General features: G+C 38.6%; 3 protein-coding genes across 4 annotated transcripts; 1 reads left to right on the plus strand and 2 right to left on the minus strand.

The window, feature by feature from the left end:
* Positions 1-587: 587 nt before the first annotated feature.
* ccnc (cyclin C) lies at positions 588-6,470 on the minus strand. Of its 2 annotated transcripts, XR_911223.3 has the most exons (13): positions 6,313-6,470; positions 5,874-5,980; positions 5,648-5,732; positions 5,112-5,181; positions 4,923-4,974; positions 4,770-4,825; positions 4,042-4,077; positions 3,872-3,963; positions 3,717-3,784; positions 3,547-3,626; positions 3,347-3,465; positions 1,146-1,864; positions 588-1,114 (listed from the first exon to the last, which is right to left on the minus strand). XR_911223.3 is itself a non-coding variant. In XM_004083723.4 (12 exons), exons 1-12 carry the CDS (start codon positions 6,342-6,344, stop codon positions 1,810-1,812), a joined length of 852 nt encoding a protein of 283 aa, XP_004083771.1. In that variant the 5' UTR covers positions 6,345-6,470; the 3' UTR covers positions 588-1,809. The 2 variants fall into 2 exon arrangements, 1 of the variants encoding a protein (XP_004083771.1); XM_004083723.4 differs by having other exon boundaries at positions 588-1,864.
* A 921-nt stretch (positions 6,471-7,391) lies between these two features.
* On the plus strand, positions 7,392-12,293 carry LOC101157660 (glial fibrillary acidic protein). Its single transcript, XM_004083725.4, has 11 exons — positions 7,392-7,636; positions 7,716-7,881; positions 8,068-8,217; positions 8,301-8,420; positions 8,533-8,628; positions 9,680-9,814; positions 9,943-10,053; positions 10,133-10,243; positions 11,414-11,538; positions 11,664-11,945; positions 12,023-12,293. The coding sequence occupies exons 1-11, from the start codon at positions 7,443-7,445 to the stop codon at positions 12,114-12,116; spliced, it is 1,584 nt and encodes a 527-aa protein (XP_004083773.1). The 5' UTR covers positions 7,392-7,442; the 3' UTR covers positions 12,117-12,293.
* Positions 12,290-17,280, minus strand: pgm3 (phosphoglucomutase 3). Its single transcript, XM_004083724.4, has 13 exons — positions 17,160-17,280; positions 15,847-16,055; positions 15,502-15,686; positions 15,351-15,418; positions 15,132-15,265; positions 14,848-15,043; positions 14,418-14,575; positions 14,259-14,342; positions 14,084-14,182; positions 13,885-14,004; positions 13,682-13,804; positions 12,936-13,109; positions 12,290-12,834 (listed from the first exon to the last, which is right to left on the minus strand). Exons 2-13 carry the CDS (start codon positions 16,051-16,053, stop codon positions 12,745-12,747), a joined length of 1,638 nt encoding a protein of 545 aa, XP_004083772.1. The 5' UTR covers positions 16,054-16,055; positions 17,160-17,280; the 3' UTR covers positions 12,290-12,744.
* Positions 17,281-17,362: the final 82 nt, after the last annotated feature.

Here is a 17,362-nt window from a genome sequence, read left to right on the forward strand (position 1 = left end):
TGCATGCAATTTCATCCTAGTTTTGCAAAAATTACAGTCCTTTTTAGTAATAAACAAGAAAAAGAACAAATAATGCTAGATTGATGAGAATAGCCACAGAAAAAAGGATCAATTTACCTTCAAATAAAAAACAAACTGTACGCAAAACAGATTAAAACTGAATAAAAAAATTACATTTAATATGTTAGCTTTGATCAGTCAGTGGTTATGATAATAAATTTCAAATGCTTTAAATATTATTTTGAAGGAAGTGGTCTTGTTTCCGCTGCGCTCTGCAGCTTCATGCAGTTGATGACGTCACGAGAACTAACTGTTCTAAGATTTCAATTCACAGAGCAAGTAATAGAAAGAACCAACACCAGAACCCTAATTGAAGAAAAAAACAACATATTAGTCAAGTAAATTTTTAAAAAGAGGTATTTGGTGCATTTCTTTTTTGGGGTTTAAACTGTCGGCTGTTGTTTATTCACCTCTAGGGGTCCTTCTAAAGCTGCAGCATTGAGCTGACATTGAAGTTACACAAAAATAGATATAACACTGCAGTTTTACTGGACAATTCTCCAAAGTCCATTACATGATGCCAGCAATAAAAGCAGATGGGCCTTTTAATGTGCATAAAAACAGTTTTGTAGTAATAAATCCAAATAATTTTAAACACAAACACGAATGATTCGGTTAGATACAAATTTTTTGTCAAATAAATCAGAATAACGGGGCAAAATTCCTAAATGAAAAGCCATTTAATGCAGCACAAGACTTTCCGTAAATGAATCAGGTCCATTGTACATTTTTCTCTGCATTGTACAGAGAAAAATATTTTTTTCTCCTCCAAGTACATATTTTTGTTGTTTCCACCACCTATATTGATCTAACCTGATTTAAAATAATCCTAAACACGTTATAACTGACCTAGATGGGGACAGTGTGCCGTTTCTGAGGATCTTTTCAGCAGCTTTTATTTCTTAGGGCTTTTCAGCATGTTGTCTTGATGGCAGTGCTCACGCAGCTCTTACAGGATCACTTCACAAAAACAGGGACAAGCAAACACACAAACATCACAAGCTGGCCATTTAATCTGTGTCAAACATAAAAAGGGAAAAAAAAGTTAAAAAACCTAAAAGGTAAACAGTTATTAAACAGGACACTTATTTTAACCATAAAAACAGGCGGAATTTTGCTCAGGTTGAGCAGAAAAATAGAATAAAGCTATTTACATTAAGAATTAAGAAAAAAAAAAAAGAGTTAAAGAAGTATCATGAAGAGGGGTCTGGTTTGGGCTTCTTTCTCTCATAGTGCTTCAGTAAAGCAGCACAGACCCTTTCCACAGGGCCGACTTGCATCACAAGGATTTCCGATCAAATCCACAGCAACAGCACAAAGATCCTCTGATTTTACAAGATTACTGAAATCCCTGAGGAAGGAAAACTCACACAGGCCCGCGTCTCACCTGCAACTCACACATTCACTCCACTTGTGATCAAGTTTTAACAAATCCCTCGGAGCTTCTTGTGAAATGATTCGCTCCTCTGGGCAGTTCAAGGACGTCAGGATCATTTCAGTTCCTTCAGTTTTAGTTCATTTCAAGTCAGAGTGTCGAAACGATGCTGCTGGGTCACAAATCTGCCGTTACTGCAGGCATTTCTGTAGGTGCTTGTTTGGGGAAAGCAGATCCAGCTTCTCTGGAGTTTGTCCGTCGATGTTAAAAAGAGCAGCTGCGTTCATCTGACACTAAAAAAGGGTTGTGCTGTGTTTACGAATTTCCCACTCGTCCCAAAGTCTAAACGTTTCCATCAAGATGGAGATTGTCAGCTAAGACTGGCTGTAAGAGTTGCCTTGGTTCCCATTGGAGTTCTGATCACCGTCACTGCGGGGAGAAAACAACAAGCAGCTCACTGACATGAAGTGGAACATTTTTGAGACAACAAAATAGCTTTTGGACAAACGTTTTGCAGCGAGGCAGCACGAACTTGCAATGTGAGATAGTGATCAATATAGATGTCTTGTGATAAAAATAATTTCCATTTCAATGCAACCGTTTAATTAGATAAAAAAAAAAACATATGCTCCAAATGACCCACTTCTACATAGGAAGTGGGCATTTAACATAAAAGGGCTCCATTTGATTGTGTAGACCAGTGTTTTTCAACCTTTTTTGAGCTACGGCACACTTTAACCTTGACAAAAATCCCGCGGCACACCAGCATCCAAAAAAAAAAGAAGGAGAAACTCAGTCTGAATTGATCTACAGCCCCCTCTGCAATCTCATGTGCATTTTTTGTGATCATTGTGGCAGAAAAGCTGGAAGCTGCAGCTGTTTTTTTCTAAAAGATGTAATAAAAGTTAAGTTAGAAGATTTAAAAACTGTTTGATGTGTGTTCGTTGTGGTTTCAAGACATAAAAGGAAGACTCCTTGTGCGCTGAGATGCTGTCACTTTAACCCAATGCATCATGGGAGATGTAGTGCAAAAACCCGCCCAACGCCGGACAGACTTGCGTCTCTGAGCTTCATTGTTTTGTTCACTTGTTCCACAGTCTGACACCGGATTCTGTGGAAAGCTACACCGCTAAAGACGAGCTTTGGCTGGTATTTTTGTTGGAACTGAGAGACTTATGAGCTAAATCGAAACAAGGAAGTGAATACTTTAACCACTTCTGATTGGTCAGACTGATGACATGTGATTAAGCCTCCAAGAATGATTGGTGGAGACAGTTAAAGGGGCGTTCAGAAAACGGCTTTAGTTGCAGCTAAATCGCGGTACCGTCATTCTTATCAAAATGTCTTTAATAGAATCAAATAAATACAAAGAAACAAGTATTTTATGATCTTTCATATTCCTAACTACTCAGTGTTTTCTCAGGGTTTGTTTGGATGAACACAGAGCTGATATCCTGGAGATGGGAAATGTTGTTAGATCAGTTAATGAGGGCAATTTCCCACGGCACACTGGTTGAAAAACACTGGTGTAGAGGGCTGTTTTTGACTTGACTCACTTCAATCTGGCATGAGATTCTTTTGCACGTGTGTAAACATTTCAGGTCACCATTTTTCACAGTGTGTGTCGTCTTTTGCGGTACACATATCGCACAGGCTGATATTGCAATGGCAATACATTTAGTTTATTAGCCCACTTTGCAGTAAATTTTACACGTGTAAAATCAAAGGCGGTGCATTTGACACGCATTCGATACATGACACCCCCCCCCCCCCCCCCCCCCCCCGAAATGTACCGTTCTGTGTTTTCTGATAATAATATGGCTCCTGTTAAATGTCCATGTTTGTCCAACTCCCATACAAACTTTGAAAAGATTTAAACAAGCCATTAAGAAAACAGGACTCCAAACGTACCTGGTAGGAGGCGGTTTAGGTTTGGGCATCTTGTTTAGAACAGCAGCGATCTCTTTCCTGTCGTCAAAATTCTTCCACTGATCGTAGAGCTTCAGGATGACGCGGATGATCTCCAGGATCTTCACACACACACAAACACACACACACCCATTTAGAGCCAAGCGTGCAACACGGACATCAAAGTAAGGTAAGAATCTCACTTTGTCCATGTCCACAGAGAGCTCTGCAAACCACTGCCTGGCATCTTTCTGCTGCACCACACAGGCCACATGTAGGCAAGCTGATGGAGGAACAGAAGCAGTAATTAATCCATCTTTTTGAAATGTGAGTTAAACTGCTCTACTTTCAAAACCTAAGAGGCATTTCTTACCTAAAGCTATCATGAAGGGAGGGTAGAGCAGACACAGATCTGTCCTGTACGTGTCGTTCACTATTCGCCTGGTAAAGGCAGAAAACAATGCAAAGCCTTCCAGCGGAAAAATAAGCTAACATCAATGGGTTTTGTTCAAACGAGGCAGAACGTACCATGCTAAGGGCAGCAGCATGTCCTCCTGCCCCATGTCCTGCACATACTGCAGCAGAGGTCTGTAGGGGTGGTACACAATCAGGCAGCAGTCCTGAAAAATTAAGCCAATCAAGGATCAATTCTTCTCTCTATGAAACAACTCATCCTTTTTATCTAGATTTCCACCCACCATTAGCTCCAAAAGGTAAAACTCACATTCTAGAATCTGGGGGGAAAAAAAAGAGGTTTAGAATTATTTCAAAAAGACATTTAATCATGTTTTCACTTTGAAAATGCCCCCCAAAATTTGTGAATTCATTTTTATTTATTAAGTCTCGTCATCAGACTGGCCTTTGACCTCCTGCTGTACAGATGATGACTTTGTTTGCTTTTAACAGCTTCGCACTTCATCATTGTCACACTTTTACTAAGTGTCCAATGTCCACAAGATGAATGATGTTTACGAGTCACGGCCCTCTGCTACCTCAATCTCTGCCGTCTGAACCCCCCCCCCTCCGTAATTTATAGCTTATATAGCATTACGTCAGAGCCGTCTTGTTCTGGAAACTCTGGAGATCTGCGAGGCAAAAGCATTGAGCAGCAAGCCCCCTGACTGACTTTTTTTTTGTCAGCAGAGTGTGAACATTAGCTGAGGAATCTAACGCACTGATAGGCAGTAATGTGGCAACACTGTGATACAGTCTGAAGGCTTCTCGGTAAGCTGCAATGCAGCACATAAATAACTTTGCAGAGGAAGCAGTTTGATGTGACCTCACCTTCTTGAAACTTAAACCAGTAAACCTTGATGGCATTTACTGTTTACCGTCACATTTCTGCATCGTCAGATTTGTTCATGATTCTTAACTTTTTCATAAAATCACAGACGTAATCGGATTACTTCCACTGTGTTTTACTCACATGATTCATTCTGTAAGGAAACTCCTTTGGAAAGGCATAAGAAAATCTTGTTTTTACTACAAAAAAACAGAAGAAAAAAAATTTGTGTTGCTGGAAACTCCAAATGAAAACAGGGAAAACTTAAATTTGAGATCCACAATGTGGGTCACTTACATACAGAGGTGGCGGCTGAGATCAATCTGGTGTTGGACACGACTCCAAATTCCTACAGGAAAATAAGCAATACAAAACAGATTATCGTGTGTACTAAAGAAGCAGTTAAAGACCCTAAAATGTGTCTCACTTATGATTAAAAATGAAATGTAACATGAAATGTTAAAGATGATTCCACCAAATTTATACCTCAACTTTAGAGGCCAGGAACACACAAGTGGGAGCCATGAGCACCGGATCTATACTCTTCAGAGAATACCTGCAAAATGACACAAGGTATTTAAATATTAAACAAACAGATCATGGAAAGAAATGCTGACGACGTCAAAAAGTAAGAGTAGCCAAAGATAATCATGGCTACATGGGTAGTAAGCACAGTATAGTTAAGGGAAAGAATTTAAAACAAAAGAGGAAAGTTTTTTTTTTGTTTTTTTTGCCTTCCTAACTGTTATGCTAATGTCAGCAAAAGTAAACATTCCTTTGTTTACTCATTGATACATCATGTCGACAGCCTTTTGTTACAGGGTTCAATAAACCAGACCAACTTATCCGCTCCCGGACACAAAAGCTGTTGATGCTCTGCAGAAATGAAACTGTCATCAACACTGATGTAATCTCATTAGGGCTGCCCAATATGTTCACACTTTACCCTCCATGAGCTGTCAGCACAAACGTGTAAAATACCAACAGCTTAACTTATGGAAAAAGCGTTTCGAGCTCCTTACCGGGCGTAGAAGCGCTTAAAGTACACAGTCGCAGTAGCAATGACCTGCTGGCGCAGCTTCAGATGTTCGCCCAGAGCTTGGATAACTGAAAAATACCAAATGAAAAACATTAGTTGAAGTGTGTGATTTAGGTTTTGTTCGTGACTATTCAAGATTTTCTCATGTTTTCAAACAGACCCGGAAACAGACCCAAAACCTGCATGAATGTATTAGAAAAAAAACTCACCATTTGCAAAGAAAATCTGAAGCTTCCAGTACTCCTCCTCCGAGAGAAACTTCAGGTCTTTCTGGCGCTCCTTTATGAGGTCCTGTTTGTCCAAGACCCACTGCAGACTTTAAAAGATAAGCAAGATTACTTTATATGATAAATTTATACAGACGTTTGAACGGGTCAAATTCACTTGACTAACAGTAACAAGCTCCTGACGTGACGGCAACAAAACACAACGAAAACAAGAACCATTGCTGGAGCTCAAAGGAAAGAAAGTCCACATTTTTAGTTACAGTGTGTTCCCCAAGTGTTATTTTTACACCACAATGCTATAAGTAAACTGTTAGCTTCAACGCAGAACAAAAATAGCAGCTAGCTAGGCCTCACAAGCGAAGCGGCTGATGATTACGACAAAAACACACACAACGTCGATATTATTTTAACAAAAACTCACTAATGAGAACTCTGCCAAAAGTTACCCGCCATCACTGCAGTTGAGGTAGAAATTTACAGAAAGGAAAATTGTGTTTTTTTTAACCAACAAAAGAGCGGAGACAGCGAGAAAAGTAATTAAAGTGGCAGAGCTGGTGTATCACGAATAACGTTCCGACGAGCCCAAAGATTGGTTCCGCAGTCTCCTGTAAATGTCGGGAAACACGATTACTTCAAAGAGGGTATACTCACATGTTTTGCATGATTAAAACATTTATAAAACTAATTGTTTAAGATGCCATTTACCATGTTTAGACGTTTAAAGTAGATGTGATGAGGCTAGTATATGAGGTTTTCAAGCAACAGAAGGGAAAAAGGAAATAAAGAAAGTGGTCAAATAAACATAGCATCCTTTATTTCAAAGGGTTCATTGATTATCTCCTAAACTCAATTGAATATTAAAGCATTTGGGTAACTAGAGCTTTTATACCATATTTGTTTGTGGTTAAGTCAACTACAAGTTGTTTTTTTTTTTAATTATTTTATTTTGGCTATAGTTATTCTACATTGTGTAAAGGGTTATACCTAATATAGTCTATTAATATTAAAAAAACAAAAAGCAGCAATTAAGGACTTTTGACTTTTAGCGATTTAGCGATCAGCGATTGCAGACATCTTTTCTTTGGTCTAAACAAATTACGTAGCCCTATAGAAAAACAGGAAATTGTATTCTATTGTATTTATTTAATTTCAATTAGCCTTTCGTGAAGTCAGTGGTGTTCTGTTTTTTCAAATGTTTTACTTGTTTTTATTGTAATTAAGACAACTAAAAATCAGTTTGTATTGTTCATTTTGCTTGTACTTAACATTTGAAAGTAATGTTTAATTCAGCTTTTACTTCAAAATTAATTAAGTCCTTCATCATTCGAAGCACAATGTTCTTTCAACAGCCTATAGGCCAAATTATTTGGCTTGTTGTTGATAGATGCCTGTGCAGGCATTCATACTTGGTATGGAAGGGTTCAGCATTTCACTGTAGTGTTAGGGGAAGGGCCAAGAAGTGTATAAAGACCCCACCTCCTCAGACTGACAGAAGAAGCAAAGGCTCCATTTCCAGTTTCCAACTACAGTTGCATCAACTTAAAAGCCACCATGAGCCGAAGCCCGGAGAGGATGTCTTCATACCGCCGTTGTTTTGAGGACAACATTGCCTCAACATCCCACCTCCGGGTTTCCAGTCCTTCTCCCACCAGGAGAGAGAACCGCCACCGCTCAGCCAGCTTCAACCGAAGTGGCGGGTGGAAGTTGGGGGGGCATAGAGCACTCACCAAGCAAAAACTGACAAGGTAGGTCATCACCTCAGCCAGCTACACAAAAAGCCCACAACACAAAGCCACTTACACCATTATTTTTGGGCTCCTGCAGCAGTTCAAGTATGGGGGTCCTTTGTGTAGGTTCATCCCTGGAACCGGGGAATAAGATGGATCTGGATGTGGCTGCAGCACAAAACCAGGCCTTCAAGTTGACACGCACCAATGAGAAGCAGGAGATGGTTGTTCTCAATGATCGTCTGACAGTTTATATTGAAAAGGCAAGATACAAAGATTTACAAGTCGAATATGCAGCTTTTGCTTGGCTGTCACGTTCACACTATGACAAACCTTAAAACCTTTTCTGTGTTTGGTGCTTACCTCTTGGGAATTTTGCTTATTTAAGAAAAGTATTAAAGCCCGGTGGCAACTGGGTAGGTCTTTCACTTTTGTGTTTATTTGCACAGGTTCGATCATTGGAATCCAAAAACAACCTTTTGGAGGCTGAGATTGAGGCCTTAAAGAGCTCCTATGAAAGAACATCCAGCCTGAGGCAGCTCTACGCGTCTCAGCTGAAGGAGCTCAACAGGGAGGCTGAGCAAATGAGAGAGCAGAGGGTAAGAAACCAGTTGACTCTGGTGAACCCATCACAACTGATTTAGATCAGACCATTTCAGTTTTGCCAATTGTGTCCCTGCAGAATTTGTCCTTGGCAGAAAAGGAAGCAAAGCTGAGCCAGCTGGATGTGCTGAAGGCCAAATATCATGAAGCTCTGGATGCCAGGAAGCAAACAGAGCTCCACATAGAGACTTTACGTCCTGTAAGGCTTATGGCAAAAAAATTCAAACAAAACCAAAAAAAATCAGCTACTCTGGAATGTGGCCTAATTGAACAGTTTTTCAAAACTTTTTTGTTATGTCCATGTGTCACAGGATGTGGATAAATCAACCTCAGCTCGAATTAAACTGGAGAAGCAGCAGGAAAACCTGGAGGTTGAACTGGCATTTCAGCAAAAAGTCCACAAGGAGGTAAAATGAATGAGTGTCTGTCTTTTATGGTATCTGCATAGTTTGTCACATGACATTCCACTCATTTTAACATGAGTGGTGTAATGCAAAAACGTTAGTAGTAGTAGTAACCTTTTTATTTTGGACAAGTAAAAAAAAGTGTTAACAAACTAACTGACTAACAAAACAAGACAAAATTATATAAAACAAGAAAATTATTTGAAACAAGACAAGACAAAATTATATAAGACAAATTTAAATAAACAACACAAGTCCAAAAGGGAGAGAGAAGAAGAAAAAATGTATAAACTCCCACCCCCCCACTATTGTAGTGAGGAATGGGTAGAGTGTCCAAAAATGGAACTCAAACAAAAGTAATGTTACTTCAAAATAGTATTACTCTAAAGAAGTAAGAGTATTTATGTTAATAATCAAATAAAAGTAAAACAAAACATGAAATACAAACTTTTTTTTGCCAATAACAGAAGTTTTTCTGTTGTTAAGAATAAAACCAGGATACAAAATGCTGTTTTTTTGCATTTATACTTAGTCCTTTTTCAAATACATGCTATACTTAAAACCAATAGATTAACCATTATTCCTTTTTTTTGTGAAGATACAACACAAAAATACAAAGAAGTTTGTTGTCTGTGGGGTTTCTCTGAAATATTCATATTTTATTTTAATTTTAAATCACCAACAAAAAACATGTTACTTTTGATACAATTCTTTAGCTAAAAAAAGGAGTATACCAAACTCAATTTTCATTAGAAATGTGCTCAACTTCAAGTGAAAAGTACAATTTTTACTAAGAGCTGCTTAAGTTCATGTAACTTGTTACTGCTCACCTTTAGTGGAGGCTTATTTGTTAATAAGACTGAGTAAATGGTGACGAGGTCAAGACCCCCATGTGGGAGAAAGCACAATGTTCATCTAAATGTACCAAAAAATGAAATCAAAAAATGTTTGACAGGCTTCTAAAAACCTATTTTTGCCAAAAAAAAACTGTAAATGCAGAGGTTTTATTTCTGTTGTTCAGCATTTTCGTGTCTCTGCTCTTATTCATTGAAAGGAAATCGAGGAGCTGATGCAGCAGATCTATGCAGCCTCCTCCAAGACGGACCTGACCTTTGGCCTCCCAGATCTTTCTTTAGCTCTCACACAGATCCAGTCTCAGTATGACAGCATTGCTGCCAAAAATCTGCAGGTATTGTAATTATGTATTATGTTTTGACTGGGAGAGTGTAGTATCTGGAATTTTTATCTTTCATTTTTACAAAATAAAATAAAGAAATCACAACACTTTGAGCTGTGAGAACGGCTGTTTTCTTTCAGGAAATGGATACTTGGTACAAAACAAAGTTTCATGACATGAGTCATGCCTCTACAAAATATGCAGAAAGTGTTCGAGCATTGAAAGAAGACATTGCAGGTTACAGGAAGGATGTGAGTATGACTTAATCATCTTGATTTACAGTTGATTCTGACACTACAAAACACTGCACACTCTTTGATATGTATTTAGATCCTGAACAAAGAGCGGGACTTAGACTTTCTGAAGATGAGGAATGAGTTCTTGGAGACTCAAATTCATGAAGCAATGGACAAAAACAAGAACGAAGAGGAGAACTTACAGGTAACTGACTGCTAAAGACGATGTTACATCATTAAACTCAGATATGACTTCAATAACTCGATGAAAAAAAAACTCAACCAAAATAATGGCTAAAATATAGATTAAAAAGTATTTATCCCACCGAGCAAATATATTTTATGGCATCAGAAATACAAAACAAAAATAAATATTTTCTCTTTTATTTAAATTCTGAAAGCTGTATCAGCAAGGAATTGCATGTACCTATTATAATGAAATAAAAAATCCCAGACGTGTTGCACCAGAGAGAGAAATAACCACTGAGTTATTAGAGCAAGATGTTGCAGTTTTAGGTTTGTGGCTTTAACATAAATACTTCTGAAACTATTCTGCAAGTAAGAGGGCAAAAAAATGCTTTTTCAAGTCTAGACTATCTAAAATTGTAACTGCCGTTGCAGTTACATTCGGATATCTTGGGGAGCAGGAACCGTCTTTACGCATGCTTCAGAAAAAAGGGTCGTTGTTCTTCCTTTTTTATAGCATTTATTTTCTTGAACGGTAAAAATATAAAGTAAAAACCACAAAAATACTCAAAAGCATGAATACTTCTTTACTGTAAAAATAACATGTTCTAAACACAGTTTAAGCACGGTCTAAGATTAATGTGCTGCCGTGCTTCCCAAGTTCAAAGGCCAATGCCCATAAAAGACACGGCGGCTCCCAAAATGCACCTAACCAATAGGAAGCCGGAACAGCTGCATGGCCAAAGAATGACAGGCACATGCATGCATTAAATCTAATAGATAACCGAAATTCAGCCAAATGGCTCCAACAAAAATAGTTTGCAAATTGCATAGAAGTTCAGAGTTCAAACATACAGACTGAAGGGAAAACTTGAACCTGTTATTTTTATTATTGTCAGCTGACCAGAGTACAGCACAGTGCCTTTCCCAATGCTTATGTTGCAGATTATATTTACCTGCTTTAATACTAGAATCAAATAATCAAGATGGAAAAAATACTGGTCTAATAGCCAGAAAGAGCGTCTACATGGCAGAGAAATGGTGTGTCTGTAAAATTGCCTAACGATTTTTTTGTCTTTATCTACATTTTAGTGACAAATCAAACAGTTAAAGTTATAATTCAATGAACTTAAGACTTTTCAAGAATTGTTTTAAGATCTGGGAGATTGTGACACCCATCTACTTTAAGGAACAAATGGAGTCGATGAATGCGGACCTGAAGCTCACCAAGGAGAAGATGGCTCTGCTGATGCGGGAATATCAAGACCTGCTGAACGCTAAGATGGCTTTGGAGATAGAAATCACCACATATAGGTGACTTTCATAGGTCAAGTTAAATGATCACTCAGCCATTTCCCTGTATGCCATCATATCAAACAGGAAGCATAAAGGGGGATTGCATGACTTTTTAGCGCCGTTGCTTTCTCTCTGTGTGGCAGGAAACTGATCGAAGGGGAAGACAGTCGTCTCAGCACCATGGTTGGAGGCCTGAGCCTGACCGACGGTTTGAATCCGACTCCAGACTCTCTATTTTCCTCTGATACACCGGCCCTCACAGGTACTTTGAAGCTCACAGAAGGACTCCAAGATACAAGTGGAAGCAGCAATGAGAAGGTTGCAGCTTCCGGACAGTTAGAGGGCGTTTCTGAAGAGACCCAGAAGAATGGAACTTCCCAGGATCAGGCATGTGCAGTGTGCGAGAGGAAGACGCTCCTCATCAGGTAAACATCGACTGCAGACAATACATTCATCTTTCTCAGTGACATTCTTCTTCCCATTTTCTGTTCATTTTTCCCAGAAAGGTTAAGACAGATGAGGACACGTATGTGAGCAACACTAAGCAGTGCACCATCACCATTTCTGGAGCAGCTGAGGACACAGATGAAGAGTAAAGCAGTCATCGCCAGAACCAGTGATTTATCCTGATTTAGAATATGTAAAAAAAAAACAAAATAATGTATGAAAACGGTTATATCCTTCTTTGTTGCTGCTTCTAACAAACCTCAAGCTTGTGTATTTATTTAACATCCCTGTGTCAGAAGTAACAAAATAAACAACAAGCAAGCATAGTTGGGATTTTTATTATGTGGTGCATCACTGAAATAATAAAACCACATTCTTTTCTTTTCATATTTTATTTCTAAAATTTGAAGGAGCTATTAACTTTCATGTAAACTGATATTTCATTATTATCTTAGAAAAAATGGCTTACAGTATTGGGTTGATTTAGTAAAAACAATACAGTTAAAGAAAATACAGATCATTGTTACCCTAAACAGTATAGAAATCTGACATTATAGGTCATAATGTTTATTTCCGTCACATTAAGTCAAACTTAGGCACAAACAAATCTTATCTTCCAGCGTAATCCCTCATAATCACAGTTAGAGTTTTAAGTGCAAATAAATATTTCAAAGTAATTTAGTACTTCCCAGAAAAAACCCTAAAAATTTGCATTTTTAGATTATTACCAGCACTGTTCTTTAAAAATACTGCATCTTTAGGTTGACAATTGCACTTTTAATGAAGTGGTTTGGGTTCCTCGCCGACTCCACCCGCTAGGCGATAAACTGCAAGGCTGACCTCATGAGCCAGAGCGTCAGCACTCTCCTAAAACCCAAACAATCGAAAGAAATTTAGCGCCGTGCACCACACTTGATGACATTTTTTTACACAAGAACCGTGACATTTGTCTGAAAATAGCTATTCACCTGTGTGTCTGCCTCTGCGTAGACTCTCACCACATCCTCCGTCCCAGACGGCCTGACAAAAGAGCGAGCCTTTCTGTACGTCTTCACTAGGTTGTCGATGGCTTCTTGGAGGCCTGCTGGGCTCACTGCCCTTCTCTCAGCATCTGTTGTGTCTATTACTCTGCGGTCAGACACCTTTAGGGAAAAGACAGAAACTAATTGACTCAGAGTTCTTCTGTAGATATGAAATGTCTAATTATTTCATGCACCAAAAACAACACATTTTGATTTGGCAGATTTTTTTGCCGATATTCTATACCCCTAATATCTGAGAATCTCAACCTGAGTCGGCACACAGCAGGGTGGGTTTCTCTGTGTTGGTCTGGTGACATTTGTAAATATGTCTGCAGTACCGTTTAGAGTGACATCCCTCTTATATTGCCACAAAGCTTGTCCAGTATTTAAACTGGCAATAAGATTGAAACAACTTCGAAGGAAAAGTGGCATCTGCGTCTTTCAAAAATGGTTAAAAAGTAGTTTCTAGTGTAAAAGCAGAACAATGAAGGTACAAGTTTGATGACTTTAGGATAAAGATGAGTGGCAAAACTTCATAGTGATGTGTAACAGGGACTAATCCTACAGTATTTCTCTGAACAAGCAAACAGCTTCCCAGTAAGCTGCTGTGCTTCATTGTGAAGTTTCACTTGAACAGTAATGAAGTTAAATCCTCCAGTTTGACCCGTTCCCCGGCTTGGCCATGGGGCTACCTTGACTTTGAGTTGCCTGTTTGGCAGGTCTGTGTAGATCCTGTCCCACTGCTCCACTGTCATTCCTTTGATGGCTAATATGGCCTCGATTAGCAGCATGTCAGAAAGAGCATCTCCAACTGTCTTTAAGGGGAAAACAAGCAGAGGATTATTGTTAACACTATGTTTCCCCAAAGCAAGATATCAGCTTGATTTGTTTGTACCTGGTTGATGACGTTGATGGTACTTTGCAGCATGAGAGCTGCTCTCTTCCTCTCGTCATCGATCCTGCTGTCCTGAGCCAGCTGCTGGATTTTGTCCTCAGCTGCCTTGCTAAACAGCACCTTGAAACACCACAATCAAGTACAACTGAAAGCTTTTCCTTCCAAACCTTCGAAATTGTTTAAACCAGTTGCTACCTACAGTCCCATGACCATTTGCCTCAAAGTAAACACCAACATCAAACTCCAGGGCCGCATGATGAAGATGTTTCACTCCTGTCTTAGTGCATCTTACTGTTACCTAGGAGACATGAATGATATAAAAACTAATTCAAATCAAGACTGAAACCGGGTGACTACTGTGTGGATTCTCTCACATTCATCGTGTTCTCCAGGTAATCTGTTGAGCTCCCATTTGCATAGGCAGTTTGCACCACAGCTATCTTCAAGTTCAAACCTGCCTGTGCATAAAAGTGAGAAGAAATTAGGGAAAGCATGCCTCGTCTTTGTCAATATATTCGTATTTTAGAGCATACCTGAATGAGCAGCTCTTTCAGAAAAGTACTGATGAGAGTCGCAATCTTGTCTCCGTCCAAAAGGTGAAAAACTTGCTGGGAATCAGCGAAGTAATAAACAATTCGGTCAGCATCCCCGTCAAAGGAACAGCAGCGATCTCCGGGGTTAACCTGAATGCCTTTTTGTAAGAAACACAAACATTTTGGACACGGACAGAAAAAAAGAAACACAAATCTTTTTTATTTTCTAAGTGAGCACAAGTATTTGACTGCTTGCACTACCAGTGCACTAAAGGGGACTAACAAGAATAATTCTATTTCATGGTTGCAATTTGCACAAATGTGCTTTCAGATAGAAACATCAGAAAATTGCTTAAAAATTTAACATTGTGCCAAATAGCATAAGTACTTCAGACTGGTAAAATCTCTTTCCCGTTTCCGTATGCTTCACCTGTAGGGGTTTTTTGCTGCACTTTAACAAAGTCGGCTCCACACTGGTGGTTTAGCTTTCCTTTGCTGCCGTCATTAAAAATGGTCACTTGCAGACCCTTGTTGAGGTGACTTATCATCTCGCGCAGCTTCAAAGCGCCTATGCCATTTGCACCATCTACACAGAGGTGCTTCTGGTCATCTGTGCAGTTGGATGCCTAATGATTAGATAGGGGGAAAAAAAAGGGAAAATAGAATGTTTAAACTCAAAACAATGAAAGAGAAGCTGAAAAGCAGACTTCTTACATTTCCGACGAGCTGCGTGAAAGCTTGGCAGAGCTTTTTGTAATATCCTTCCACTGTAGCATCTCCATATTTCCCCTGTGTGTTTTTACAGCAGACCATGTAGTGCAGTTGTGGGGTGGTTACCAAGCCATAATCTGACAGAGAGCCTCAAATGTTAGTTAAACCGAATCCAAATGTAAATAAAGTAATAAAAACACTGCGTTTTTGTGCTGAATTTACCTTTGCTGTGACCACCAAGAGCATGAACTCCATCCAAAACTGCTTGTGAAAGACTGGCACTACTGCTCCTGCAAGGAGAGAGAGCAAATCAACACATATGAGGGACCCATTCCCAGTGAATTCAACTTTTGTTTGATTTATATATACGTACCTGGTGTCCTTTCCAACAAACACAGAAGCCTCCTGGCTCTTGTCAATCCCTTCCTTTTCTATGATCTCATTTAAGGCTGAGATTAACTCTTCTTGTTCTGCATTAGCCAGCATGGTGGCGTAGCTCTCCCATGTTGCAGCCAACATTTCCCCCATGGGGTCGACCAGCTTCACCCCATTATCTTCCTGAAAACAAATAAACATAAATGAAATTGGTTTCATTTGGGACAAAAAACAAACAAACATTTGAATAACGTAAAACGTCCCTAAACATTTCAAGAATAAAAAAATAAAAAAAACGAGGAAAAGGCAAAAAATGACAACTGGATTTGAATGAATGGCTAACCTCAGGGTTGTGTGACGCAGTAACCATGATTCCAATGGTACTTTTAGTTTTCTTGGAGCGCAGCACTGCCAGCAGGCCCATTCGGAACATTATGTGGTCCAAATGTATGGAATTGCTTCTGAAGCCGGCTGTTCCATACTGCAAAGCCAAACCTGCAGGCTTTGGATGCAGGATGGACTGCTTTGACACCTCCTCAAACTGAGCCATCTCTGTAAAACCAAAGCAAAAATGACCGTTTCTTGTGGAAAATGTATGAAATTTACATAATAAATTACTAATGTAGACGTTTGGGGCCTTTCTCAATCTGTCAGGATCAAAATAAATATTCACTAGACTGAATTACGGGGTAAAACATCTGTTTACTTGTAAACAACTTTTAAAACTTTCAAGAAAAAAATATACAAAAGCATTTGGAGGTGTTGGTACGTCGTCTTTTTTAAACTTTTAATTTGTTTTTTTTTGATTAAGTCAGCAGTTTTTTTCTTTTTATTAAGTTCATGATACCTGGTTATTTTACTGTTCTTATACTTGTATGTCATTGTTTTTATATTCATATGTCATTGATTTGTATACTTTTATGACATTGTTTTTTATAATATACTTTTTATGTCATTGCTCTTATACTTGTTTGAGTGTTTATTTTTATCCTTAGGTCTTTTATATGTTTTGTGGCAAATGGACCTTGAGTCTGTAATAAAGTTTATTATGTATTATTATTATTATTATTATTTTCATACCATTTTAAAGAAGTAGTTCTTCAAAAGAAATCCCACTGATTATTTGTATTTATATAGACACATTTCAAAACCACTAAAATAAAAGCCAAAAATTTGAAACTAGTGGGATACAATACATTTAGGAATCAAAATGGTAACAATTATTGTTACCTGTTTCAATAAATAAAATCAAATTAAACAAGTTTCGTGTTTGTTTTCTGTATTTAACTGCTTCCTTTTTTTAAATCATCTTTTAACCACAATTAATATAGCTTCTCTGAAATAAAAACTTTATTTACAGGAAGGGGAAAAAAAACAGAGCCAATGAACGCACCACACTAAGTGTACAAACACATGTAGCATAAACAGAGGACAAAGTTTAAGCCTATTCTACAAGCAGGATTGTGTGGCTCATTGTAAAGATAATAACGCTCAATAAAATGGACGTTTTTGTCGAATAAATGAAACACTATCCGACAGAGTGAGCTTCGTTAAAGTTAACACGACACACACACAGCGCGATCGCAGTGTTCTTACAATAGTCGCCGCTCTGAACACAATCTTTTTGTGTGTGTGTGACAAAATTGATTCACTTACTGTACTTTATTTATGTGGAGATTTGTGAAGCAGAGCAGTGTGCAGAACTTCCTCTTTCTTGTAGTAGTGACACTCCCCATTGACGACGTGGCTCCAGTTCCGGGTACGTCACGTGACGTAATACGCAGCGCGTGACTGGAGAGTTCTGCTCTGCAGGTGTGCTAAATTAATTTAATGTTATTTTCCTGCTTTTTTATTATCTA

This window comes from Oryzias latipes, chromosome 24 (assembly GCF_002234675.1).
Source record: "Oryzias latipes chromosome 24, ASM223467v1".
NCBI classification, from domain to species: Eukaryota; Metazoa; Chordata; class Actinopteri; order Beloniformes; family Adrianichthyidae; genus Oryzias; species Oryzias latipes.

Excerpts from the sequence above, each read along its gene's own strand:
- LOC101157660 (XM_004083725.4), top strand. The coding sequence starts at position 7,443 with ATGAGCCGAAGCCCGGAGAGGATGTCTTCATACCGCCGTTGTTTTGAG. Across the intron at positions 8,629-9,679 it reads AGCAAAAAGTCCACAAGGAG|GAAATCGAGGAGCTGATGCA; the intron begins GTAAAATGAATG and ends ATTCATTGAAAG. Across the intron at positions 11,946-12,022 it reads AGGAAGACGCTCCTCATCAG|AAAGGTTAAGACAGATGAGG; the intron begins GTAAACATCGAC and ends CATTTTTCCCAG.
- pgm3 (XM_004083724.4), bottom strand. The coding sequence starts at position 16,053 with ATGGCTCAGTTTGAGGAGGTGTCAAAGCAGTCCATCCTGCATCCAAAG. Across the intron at positions 14,576-14,847 it reads GCAGCAAAAAACCCCTACAG|GCATTCAGGTTAACCCCGGA; the intron begins GTGAAGCATACG and ends TCTTACAAAAAG. Across the intron at positions 14,183-14,258 it reads ACCTGGAGAACACGATGAAT|GTAACAGTAAGATGCACTAA; the intron begins GTGAGAGAATCC and ends CATGTCTCCTAG.
- ccnc (XM_004083723.4), bottom strand. The coding sequence starts at position 6,344 with ATGGCGGGTAACTTTTGGCAGAGTTCTCATTA. Across the intron at positions 5,182-5,647 it reads TTTAAGCGCTTCTACGCCCG|GTATTCTCTGAAGAGTATAG; the intron begins GTAAGGAGCTCG and ends GTCATTTTGCAG. Across the intron at positions 3,627-3,716 it reads TCCCTTCATGATAGCTTTAG|CTTGCCTACATGTGGCCTGT; the intron begins GTAAGAAATGCC and ends TTCCTCCATCAG.